This window comes from Tachypleus tridentatus, chromosome 10 (assembly GCF_004210375.1).
Source record: "Tachypleus tridentatus isolate NWPU-2018 chromosome 10, ASM421037v1, whole genome shotgun sequence".
Lineage (NCBI taxonomy): Eukaryota > Metazoa > Arthropoda > Merostomata > Xiphosura > Limulidae > Tachypleus > Tachypleus tridentatus.
This window is the reverse complement of record NC_134834.1, coordinates 19,576,451-19,589,085: the sequence shown is the minus strand read 5'-3', so window position 1 is coordinate 19,589,085 and position 12,635 is coordinate 19,576,451. Positions and strand designations below refer to the sequence as shown.

The 12,635-nt window shown below is 32.2% G+C and overlaps 1 protein-coding gene across 3 annotated transcripts in view; it reads right to left on the bottom strand.

Moving 5' to 3' along the window:
- Positions 1-145: 145 nt before the first annotated feature.
- Positions 146-12,635, bottom strand: part of LOC143228833 (influenza virus NS1A-binding protein homolog) — a 50,090-nt gene continuing 37,600 nt past the window's right edge. For 2 of the 3 annotated variants that reach the window (XM_076460213.1, XM_076460215.1), the window contains exons 6-11: positions 11,810-12,077; positions 10,235-10,441; positions 8,600-8,845; positions 6,703-6,828; positions 4,076-4,249; positions 146-3,960 (exon numbers count right to left, since the gene is read on the bottom strand). In XM_076460213.1, the coding sequence (XP_076316328.1) occupies positions 3,674-3,960; positions 4,076-4,249; positions 6,703-6,828; positions 8,600-8,845; positions 10,235-10,441; positions 11,810-12,077 (1,308 nt within the window). In that variant the 3' untranslated portion in view covers positions 146-3,673. The remainder of the gene's footprint in view (positions 3,961-4,075; positions 4,250-6,702; positions 6,829-8,599; positions 8,846-10,234; positions 10,442-11,809; positions 12,078-12,635) is intronic. The other variant, XR_013015468.1, reaches the window with a different exon arrangement.

Here is a 12,635-nt window from a genome sequence, read left to right as displayed (position 1 = left end):
TGTTCCTTTTAAAATTATTTTATCAGAAGTGCACAAACCAGTTTAAGATTCTGGTAATGTTTAAACTGTAGTTCAGAATGTTAATCTGAATGTAGGGGTTGATAGGAAGATATTTTACCATAAATAAAAACAAATACCACCTCAATAAGATTCGCAAAAATCACTTTACTGTCACGGGTATGTACATACATGCCTACTATCAAACACCATGTCACACAGCATTAATATAAAAATTCTCAGACCTCAAGTTTGCATTTCCATTTTATGATTCATCTACTCAGTGCTAAGACACGAAAGTTTGCAAGTAGAAAAATAAAGCACTGTCCCTTAAAATAAACACAGAATATGGCAGAAGAATATTTGATGAGTTAAGTTTGTAACTAGAATCTGATAAAAGTTTTATAAAAAACACTGAATGAATAAATAAAACCTGCAAAAAAATACTACTGTAATGAACAGTTTGTTATAACATTTGCAAGTCTCACTTGACAATTCTATGTACCAATAATTTTTTGGTAGTTTTACTAAGAACAGCCCATTATTTGGAATGCACATCCATTCACTAAAGGTCCCCCCCCCCTTCTTTTAAAATAGAACTTTGTGCTTGGGGCTTAAAGCAAATTCTAGAGGCTAGAAGAAAAACTTCAGGTGTACCCTCAACTTTCTCATGCTAAATCCAAGTGCTACTGTTTCACCCTTGTATAAACTTACAGGTTTCGAATCTTCTAACAGTGCACTGCATGTTGCTAGAGTTATGTGAATGCACTGAAATAAGATTAGTACTAAAGTTAAGAGATGAAATTAGTGCAGTTTTAAATGAAAAGTTACCTACAGCATTTATCCAACTCAAAATCCCACCAATAAACCCCAGAGTTACCTACAGCATTTATCCAACTTTACTACTAAAAGTTACCTACAGCATTTATCCAACTCAAAATCCCACCAATAAACCCCAGAGGTTTTACTAAAAGTTACCTACAGCATTTATCCAACTCAAAATCCCACCAATAAACCCCAGAGGGTTTACTTTTCCACTTTCAGAAAAATCCCAAACAGTATGTTTTTTTTAAATTCTCAAAATCAAAGTATTCTAAGTGGCAGAAAACTGCAAATAACAAAGAATGCGAGTTACATTTCGAGAGGAATTATTCTATATATATATATATATGTACATTCACTTTAAAGGAGATTTCTGGTACCCTACTACAAAGCTGGGAAAAATCATTTTGGTATGATAGCACTAACCAGTTATGCTCTGTAGGTCACACTAATGAAATTCAGTGCGAGCCAAACCCAACACCTCTGAAAGTATTTATTGCACTTAAGTGTTTGATAAATAGAAAAACTTAATGAAAGATTTTTAAATTTCGTGAAATTTTAACACGTAGATATTACTGCTGGATACACAAAATTACACAATTCATAATTATACAACAGTCAGAAAACATTTCCAAAAAAGGCTAAACAGGTGAATCCACTTCCTGATAAGAAATCAGTTAATAGCAAATAAAATATTGAAGTTTTTCTTAGGATACTACAAAAAAAAACTTGATGTTTGTGGCAAAAATAAAACTGATAAGATAGCAAAAGAACCACTTCTACAACAAGTATCTTGGGCAGAAGCAAGAATATAGAAAGATTATATATGCAACTACTGCCCAGTATCATTACAGATCTATGATGAAAATTCAAGTTAAATTAGAAAAGCTGCCACATAAGGTAACTTTCCTCACTTGTTGGGATGGTAATAGAGAATTACAGTACACATCATATCTACAATTAGGATGAACATTTAACGTTCCAATGCCAACAGTTCTTTTTGTTTATTATGCAAATTGAAACTGCTGTCATCAACTCAGGTGTGACAAGTTTATCTTGGTTACATATAAAGACCAGTGAGAAGTCCACACTTACATACATCAACAACAATTGATACTTTTTTTTCTTAAACGTGCAGAAATACTAGTTTTAAGATATTCTAAATATTTTCAAAAATATTCTGCACATAATAAGAACTTAAGAAAAGGGTTACTTATATGCAAATACATTTACCATTCCTTTTATGGAATCGATATAAAAAAAAAGGGTTTCATGACTTAAAAGATTTACTTTAAATCCTTCAAAATTATAGGAAAAAATAAACCCTTTTTGTACTTCATACAATTACACATTAATGTTACAGTTAGGGAAGTCCAATAACTTCCTGTATTTAAAACAAAAGTTACCCATACTTATGCATTTCACCAACATAAAAATCAGACTTGTTACAAGAACTCACCATGCTACAAAATAAAATTACTCAAAACAATTACAGCTCTTTGGAAGGGAGGGTTAACCAATGATGTGTGCACACACTATAAACTCCTTTGCAAACTTGACCAATTAACCAGAATTTTTATTGGTCAATTGAAACTTCACGTAGGTTGACAGTGATGTTAATTTAACAATTATGCACAAACCAGAATTCTGGATGATGAAATAAAAAACATTCTTGGATTTTAATTTTTATGGATACCACTTAAACGAAAAACCTTTTTGGAAAGTGAAAATTTCTTTAAAATAGAGTTAAAATTATGAACAATTTATTGCACAAGAAAAACATTCAGTTAACTTGTGCAACAAGCTGTCCAGGAGATACATCACATTTACATACTGACTGAGCATGCAAAATAATCAAAAAACATAATACCAGGGACGTTAAACATGTCAGGGTACATTAAAAAATGTTCAGTTTAACTTGTTTTTAAATGTTTTCCCATTTCACTGATAATTGGATGTTGCGACATAAACGGACCTTATACACAGAAGAATTACATTTAAATATATAAAACTGCTAAAAGAAATATTCATGTAACAAAAGTTTAAGACAGAAATTAGTATCAAAATGTTACTTCAAGAATGAGAAAGTTCTGGTGTCAACAAAAACGAAACAAAAATAATTTTAAATTTTGTTCAGTATTTCTGTCCATTTCAAATTTTCTTGTATATTTGCTATCACATTCACTGGGATTGGATACTGAAATTATTTGAACAAGTAAAGAAATATTTAGCAACTGAAAAACAAACATTTTGTACATGCACACACACACTTAGAAAACTAACAAATTAGAAGTTATTTTTAACCTGTTCAATATAACAAGCACTACAAACAAGTGCAGTTGTGTTTGATATACTTTTGTACCAGCTATAAAACTTCAAGAAGCAACTGAAAGTAATTAAAAACAGTACTTGTAACGTTGGTATGTCGTACTTATTACCAATCTCTCTTGACTATATCCTAACATTGGCTTTTCTTTATTTAAACCTTGTAATGTAACACTTTACAATCAGACCCCAAATTTTTCTTCGTATTAGTTGTAGCTCTATTCAAATGAGAATAATTTTATGGCACTAAGATCACATGTTCCATCCAATCAAAGAATACAACACAAACCAAACTAAAACCTCTATATGCATTTATAAAGCCTATGTTTTTGCACTTTAATAAAAAATTTGTGTGAACTTTCTTTTAGTATTGCTAATGTTGGATTGGTGTATATTCAAGTGTCAGTGCTACAACTTCAGACACTTCTCAGTTTTGTTCACTGAATAAGAGATAAAAGGGCAGCCCAAAAATGCATTTGTCATTATAATTTTCACTTTCTCTCTCTCTCTCTCAAAAGAAATCAACATTTCAGAACGACAAGCCATTCTGCTCATCCGACGAAATAATAGCTTCTCTTGAAACGAAGGTCGTAAATTCATTTGTCTGAGCATCTAAAAATTCAATGGTGTTGAGGAATGTCTTTCCATTAAAACCTCCAACAGCATACAGTCGATTTCCAACCACACAAACACCAACATTGGCTCTACAGCAAGTTAAGTTAGGACCAGGACTCCAGGTGTTGGTCTGGGGGTCATAGATTTCCGTGCTTGCGAGAGAATGAACACCATTGTGTCCTCCTACAGCATACAATTTACCTGCCATAAAAAAAATGTTTCTTCTTTTAATGTTAAACAGTACAAAACACATGGCTTTGTAAACAGCAGTATATCATATGAAATATTAATTTCATTGTGTACAGAATTAACATACCATTGAAGACTGATACACCACATCCTCGACGAGCCATGTGCATTGGAGAAACCAAAGTCCATGCATTTAAACTCGGATCATATTTCTCCACAGAACTGATGCAGTTCCAGGAATCACAGCCTCCTAAAGCATAAAGTTCACCGTTCATAGCTCCAACTCCAGCTTGATAACGGCCTGTAACAGACCAGTAACACTGATCTACATTTAAAGAACTGATAAGCCTGAAACTTTAAATATTAAACTATCCTAAGTTATTTCTTTAGTCACGTGAGTGAAACTTCAACCTGTGTGATGCTTCGCACAAACAAATTCAAGTTTTTCACACCAGTGAGAGTGAACTTTATTAAATCAAGAATATACCTTTCTTTTAATGATATATTTTGAAATATGCTTGTACATTCTTCCATAAATAATTTCACCAAATTCTATGAAAAACAAAATCCTCAGTGTTTAACAATAATGACAACCATTTTACTTGTATTTCTCATCTTAAATTTTTCTTCCACACAATATCAGTCAAATATGCAGTTAACATTACAGACAGATCTCCTGGACACAAATGTTATGGAAGTTAAAACTATCAAGTTTATATTTCAACACTTTCAACTACATAAATTATAAATTCCCAAAGCTATTTCTCAGGAGATATAATAAATTAAATCAAAATATTTTACATAAGTATGCAAGTTTTTCATAACTAAGTCAGAGGCATAGCCAGGATGGGAGGGGTGGTGAAAACATTCACACATGTTGATCATTACTTTTGAGGTTATGCATGTTTTGGTTCATTTCATTAACTTTTACAATCACTTGCATATCATTTGATTTACCCTTTTGCAACAGGTTTAGTACTAGTTTATATATATACACTTACAAATGTTAAGTATCTATGCTATAAACTTAAATGCAGCATGTGTATCTTTAACAAAAGTTGGTAAACTAAGTACAGATCACAAGTTATTTTGTAAACAAAAACCAGATGTTTTAATGAAATACTTTTACTGAAAATTTGCTTGTGAAAATATCTAATCTGTTTCATTACTGGTCCAAGTGAAGTCACAGTTTGATCTCACTTCTTATGCAAGACTGGCAAATAGAGGTTACTACTGATAGACAGTGTATCCCCACCAAAATGCAAGTCCTACTTCCACAGTCACCTCTAAATCCTAGGTTACATTTTATAATCCCATATTATACCTTGTACCCTAGACTTTAATTTGTGTACCTTTGTTTTACTCGTTTTTTAAGTTATAACAAACTATTATATATTTGTTTTTGTTGTGTTGACCTTCCAGTCATGCCTGGCAGACAACAAACTAGTAATGATGCAGTGCACATGCACCCATGTTACAGTATCCAATGGCATAAAACTGACTTTCAGTCTTGGCTGTGTTTTAATGGACTAGAATTTCATAGTATACAGTCACATTTCAATTATCACACATTATATATGCATATAAGTTATTACAATTTCAAAATAAGTTAAAGCTTATCCTTCTTAAAACTCAGAACAGTAAATACGGAAAAGCAAACAAATATCTCATTTCTTCTAGCTACAACCTTAACTTGGTTGCTAAGCCTTTCAAAAATTTCTCACATGGAGAATATGAAAGTTTGTTTAGGCCCTATGTATACAAGTGATTAACCATAAAAAATCAAATTACTATCTCGATACTACAGTCACTAATTTAAAGCTTAGCAACTAAGCAGTATTTAGACCTAAAAAATACAAAATTTCAAGCAGGCTAAAGATATTCTACTTCTTCAAAATTAGTTGGAAAGAATGTGGTAGCATTTTCATAGGTTAAAATGCCTGAGAAAACAACCAAGGATACATTCTAAGCTGTCCATTCATTATTCCTATCATACATTGAACTGTATATAAGATCATTTGCAGAAATGGAGAGTTGATTGGGCCCCACTGTGTTTGATTCAATACACAAGTTATAACTCAGGATAACAAAAGATACAAGGTTTTATTTTATATTCTAGCCCGTCAATATTAGGCATTTGAGTCTGTAATCCACCTGAAACTATAGACGTATTTTTGTATTTAAACATCACAAACAATTTTAACCAATACTCCATTCAACACGCCATACAACTCAAATCAATATTTAGGCATGTCCTCTTAATATGCACTTTTAAGTTAAGAAACTAACTAACGTATAGTACTAAAATTAGAATTATCATCTATAATTTGATACCACACTTGATACAAATTCATAAAATTGTAGTTCAATCATATTTTGAATACAGGTCAACAAAAGGTGAAGAAATGACCTTTGATCTGTGACCTGTCACAATAGGGTCTGACCATTTCATTACAAATTTAGACCAACTTCAGATTTTACTTATTTCTCCCAATCCTAGCATAAAAACATGGCTACACACTACTGAACCAAATTATCTTAACAATAGTGTTAGTGAACTGCACAAATTAATTTCAGATAAGAAAGAATTCAGTAATCTTCCTTAGTGATTTACAGCATCTCCATATTTTATGAAGCTAACCAATTAACATATCTTTGAAGGTTGATTTACTTATATTTTGTTGTCTGTATCAGGAAATAAATAAAGTACTTCGAAAGCACAAGGGAACCATACCATAAAATCACACCACATACCAACCGACAGAGGTGCAATATTCATCCAGGTCCGAGACTTGGGATCAAAGACTTCACAGCAAGTCAATCCTCTTTGTCCATTCCACCCACCCACAACAAATATTTTCTCATCCAAACTACAGACACCTGTAAAGAAAGTACACGTATGGAAATACTGTCCCATTTTAATAAGAATACCAAGTTTAACTAACAATGGTCCACCTACATAATGCAGGAGAGATCATAAGTTAGAAACATTTCACCACCTGGTGACAAAAGAAAAAAATAAAAGGATAAAGCAAAACAAAAATATTTTATTCTGTTTGCTGCTTTGTTCCTCCTTGGAGTTTGTTGAGTAAGGAACAGAACTTTCCTTGGTTTTTATGTTTAAGTACAGAATGTACAAAAAGTATTTTGAAGTTTCCAGAATAATTCATTTGAATAACCTTCTGACCACAGATTACGACTGGGCTACTGCTGACCATAATGCTCCAATCAGAAAGTTAAAGTGATCCATCTTAGTTTTCCATAAATCCTTCTTGTATATACATTAACTTTAACAGACTTACATATATAAACATATATTGATATTTATGGATTACTGGCCACGTGCTGACCATTAGGTCTTCTGTGTGTTGATGCTGCCTGCACATCAGAACAGTTAAACTTGTATTCTGGGAGGGAGGTCACCAAAATCACAGTAAGAACAACAAGAATTTGAAAATGTGAAACATATCAATGCACTTAAGTCCTTTACTTGCTACTGTATTAAAAACAAAAGTCACTATGTGATCACGAATGCCTAAACAACAAGTTTTTAACTATGGTAAAATATCTTATTCTATCACACATTTCTAAACTTTTAAAAGTCCAACAACTGTTCTAAGTAGAGGCTAATGTACAGGAAACATCCCTGTTTGGATACGTGAACAAATTCATGAGTTAAATAGCCAATCCTGTAATTGCATAAAAAAAAATAAAAAATTCTTGCTGCATTGAAAGAGGACAGTTCTGAATGTCTACAAAGTAACGGTGTCCTGGTGAGAACCCGACTCTGAAGAACCTGGCAGGATAATTAAGTGACCAACAGGCTCATCTATCTAAACCTGCAATTAACTGGCTCATAGCAAAGTAACAACATATGGACCAGGACATACGGATCATCCACAACTACAAGAAAAGTTCTCTGTGTTGATGAAGGAACTCGCCAGCCTGAAGAACATCTGTTTATTACTGGAATCTTGGCAGAAAGTTAAGACAAACTGTGGGAGAACAGAGGACCAGGACAAGTCTGCTACCAGGTCAGGGCTCCTAATAGGTCACACCTGAAACATTAAGTGAAAGAAAACATCTTCATTCTAAAAATGAACAGTTAATATTTTGTAAAAAAAAAAAAAAAATTAAATAAAAGAAATACAATGATCCTACATAACTGTCTCACTTTTCTTTTAAATCACTGATTATTATAATTACATAAAAATTAAAAATCTGAGGTCAATATATGTGAAACAGGGTTTTAATTTCAAATCACAAAGTCTGGAAAATGTAAACTTAAACTATGTTTAGACTTGAACAACTCAAATGTAATATCAGTACAAAATAAAATTTATTTTTACGGTTTTTTTCATAAATTTTGTAATTACACTCATCGCAGAATCATCGTTTTTACAAAAGAATGATTCTGTTTGCACGATATTTGAAGTCAGATGTTTGGCAGAAATTAGAAATGAACGTGAGACACCATGAGAGAACACAACAATGTTGTGGTGAAGACATTAATAAATTAAATGCATCCTTGGACAGTGAAATAAAATCAAAGTTGTTCACAATCATGCTTTTGATAAAGTGCAGGGAGATAAGTTAAGCCAAATGCTGAATACCTAACAGACTTTGGTGTCACTGAAAATAAAATACTTACCAACATTTGATCTACAAACACTCATTGGTATAGACCATTTCCAGCTAGAGGTTACCAAGCTAAAAACTTCAACCGAGTTTAGTTCTTTGGTTCCATCTGAACCACCAATGGCATACACTTCATCATCTTCGACTGCTACGTCAAATCGGCCGCGTGGAGACTTCAAAGACTCCATCGTGGTCCATTTGTTTGTTGCAGGATCATAAAGCTCGACAGTTCGAAGGCACTCCCCTCTATCGTAGCCACCTGGTGACAAGAAGCAATTGCTTAAAACAGTCAATAAGGCTATTATGTTTATAAACTTAAGTGTAACACATGCAGATGTACTTATTCAGAATTTTCATGCAAGTAATAGTTTTCAATAATATCAAATATACAGTTTAAATACAAAAATTTAAGTAAAACAGTAGCACGTGAAAAGCCATTGCAACCTCGAAACAAGTTAAAATCATATTATAAATGAATATGTTTATAATACATTCAATACAATAATAAATTTAGAAAAAGCTTTTCTTTCAAGAGAAAAATAAAATCACTATTACCCGAGGTAAGTTGGAGCTTCTATTGGTGACATTACAAGCTTCATAAAGCTTAAAACCACAACTGCATGATAAGCGAGTACGAGTAATTACAAAATCAAACACCAATGTCAGAGTACCACACAATATTCCATGATAAAATTTTATTCACTCCAATCAGCTTAAAGTTTTCCTTCTGCGAGTCAAATGCAGATCAAAATTGGTACATTTTTACGAGGAAAACTTGTACAATAAAAATCATGACCCAGTTTTGCAGGTTTTTCGAACACTATACTGGAAATAGTAGATTATGCTACAAGACACTGCTGACTACTTCAATACAACTGCATTGCCTCGAGAACTTAACATGTATTTATATGCAAAATATTATTTTGAATATTTATGTATATATCTATTAAAATAGATTACAAGGAATTCAATATTCAAGAAATTACACTAGAAATATACATTTCAAAAAATTTCAATTTTAACTGATAAATAATTAGTTAAAATCTTAACATTTTTATTACATACTTTGCATTTCAATAGTTTTTAGTATTAAATGTCAATCACTAAGACAAAATCACAATAGATAGCATTTCCAAAACCACTGCATATCGTATTAGAAAAAAAAGTCTTAGATACTTGAGCTGGTAATCCTATAACATAAGCCACATTTAAAACAAATCAATATTTGATTACTATACTTATATGAAACTGTTTTTAAAGCTTTGAAGTATTTTGTTCATAAAATAAACAATTTTAAACCATATGAACTATTTTATAGTTTTCTCTACAGTTACAGTTGTGAACTCTTCAGAACTATTGAAGAGTTAAACTTTAGATGTAAAGTATTCAACATCACTCTGGGCTAAATCTTGAATCCCACTTAACCAGACTAAATCTCATACTTCAACTAAAAATTAAAACAAACTTTCTTCACCTTACAAGTTCTCAGTAATAAAATAAAATGTCCTGTTGCTTATGAAAGGTGTGAAACAGAGAAATTGAACTGTTCCACAGAAAAACTCGATTTCTCGGATAAAACAAAATTGTAGTTGCAACAAACAACGAACTGTATCATACTTTAAGAGAGAGATTGTACAAACCACTTTACCACACACTAAAAGTTTCCCCTGGAGTTCAGTTGTACCCACAGCACAGCGTCCTGAAGACATAGGAGGGATAACAGAATATACGTTTGCTTTCTCAACAGATTCTGGCCTTGAAACTGCAGGGCTGCTAGATGGGGTGTTTAACCTCTGATTGACAGACAAAATATTCAACTTTCCATGCACTACAACCAGAGCTAATAGCGTATTGTCTGCATAAAAATAGGAAGGTGAAACTTTTATTTTATTTAAAATAAATTGTGTATATACAAAGCTAGCTCAAAGATCTTCTATAATACATTGTACAAAAAGTGATCGAAGAGAGAGGTACTTAAGAATGCTGTATATCAAACAACATATTTCTAAAGATATTTTTTGCATCTTTTAAATACAAAGCAAGATGCATGTGAATAAACAAGTATTACCAAGAATGTTTCTGATTAGTGGCTAAGGGTTTATTTCATTTATTATTTTAAAAGTTAAGTATGACTTAAAAACTAACCACCTTCACAAAGCTCTTTCAGTTGGACTTTTATAGGACAACTTTGTGCCAGGTTTACTTTTAAATATCCAGCAGAAAATAAAGTTACTTATAAAATGTGAAAATTGTATAACGTACAGGTAATGATCATACTAAAAGGGTTAAAACAGTGTGTCCCATATGTGCAGATAGCAGGGAAACACATCTCCCTGAATCTCAAGTTTGACCTTTAACCCAAAGCCTTCAAAGTTAATCAGGACTAGAACTTTGTTGTACAAGCTCGGTCAAAATCCATCTGACCTTTATACATCCTGTCCACAAAATTAAGCTGGATGGACAAATGTAAAACAGACTTGTTTTACATCATACATACAACACCAGCTTCCTACACTTATCTGCTAAATGAGGACATGAACTATTTTCCCCATTCATCTGCAGTGCTATTAGCTTACTGCTAAGGTAAGAGACCTCTCAAAATGATTAAAACCATTAAAATTTATTTTAAAATAACCCAAAGAAACATCTCAACTTACAATCTACAATTTCCTATTAAGCATAATTACTTTCATATGACATGGACAAAATAACAGCATGTCCAAAAATTAAAAAAAACAAAGTTGTTTTTTTGGTTATTACAATCTTTCAAAATGGTGATATATCAGAAAAGATTACAAACAAGGTTAAAAGCAGTTTATAACCTAATAAATATACATTTTCTTTTCAATAAATGTTTTTACTTGTGTGCAAGGTTTGATATTTTACTAAAAACCTTTTTGACACGACCTTAAATTTTAAGAATAAACTACATTTATAGAAATAAGGTTAAGTTATATCTTTAGTTCTCTAACAGCCACTCAAAATTAAGAGAATTTCTCACACGAATTTCCAATACTACATTACTCCTATTTGCTTGTATCAAATTCTTACCATCACCACCAGTATTATTAACAGCTACACTCAGAATGCTCTCTTGTCTGTTAACTTATAATTAATAACTAAAGCAGGTACACAGATGCTCTCCTTAGGTACTATAATAACAGACACTTAGACAAATTAACTATCATGAACTATAAAGTCAAGAAGTGTTTAAAACACTTACTGCCCCTGGACGTGGTAGCTATTACTCTCCAGTCGTGTTCCTCATCGTCCGATAAGGAGGACAGAGAAGAGCTGGAATCGGACTTTGTATAAAGAAACTGACGTGGTTTGTGGGAGATATTCTGAGCAGACAATTTTCTGTTGGGAAGTGAAACACGACGCGACAGTTTTTTGTAATCTTGAACAATGTCCGAATCTTGGATGTCCCCATTTTCAATGTCATTGCAATCGTGAAGTGTCCCATCCTCATTCAAGTACAGCATGTGCACCTAATGACACAAAAGTAAATGCAAGCTTTCACACACAAACATTTCCCATCCTCAGCAAGTGCTCGGTGAAACCGATGGGCTACTTTCCTCAACCAAGCATATCACATTCAACATGCCAAGATATTAGTTCTAAGATAATACATCAGATCTAAAATCTAACAATATTGATTTTGCAAAGTTTCTCTTGCAAATTCACTATAAAAAAAAAAAAAAACACCGGCCACCCATCTTCCCCATTATCAATGACCACATTAAATATAAATTTTGGAACCAGAACCAAAATTAAATCTAGAAAAATTATTTTACAAGTTCAATACCTATAAATCCTGAAAACAATACATAGCTTCTATTATCATTCTCAATTCAGTATTTAATGGCAAGTGTTAAGTTTAACTTCACAATTTTATAAAATACTGATTACAAATCTTGTAACAACAAAAAGGTGTAATAAAAAAAGGTTATCTATCCACTACGGTTTAATGGATTATGAAAAATTTAGTCTCTTTTACACAGTATGAAAATTCTTCAGAAAAATTTAGTCTCTTTTACACAGTATGA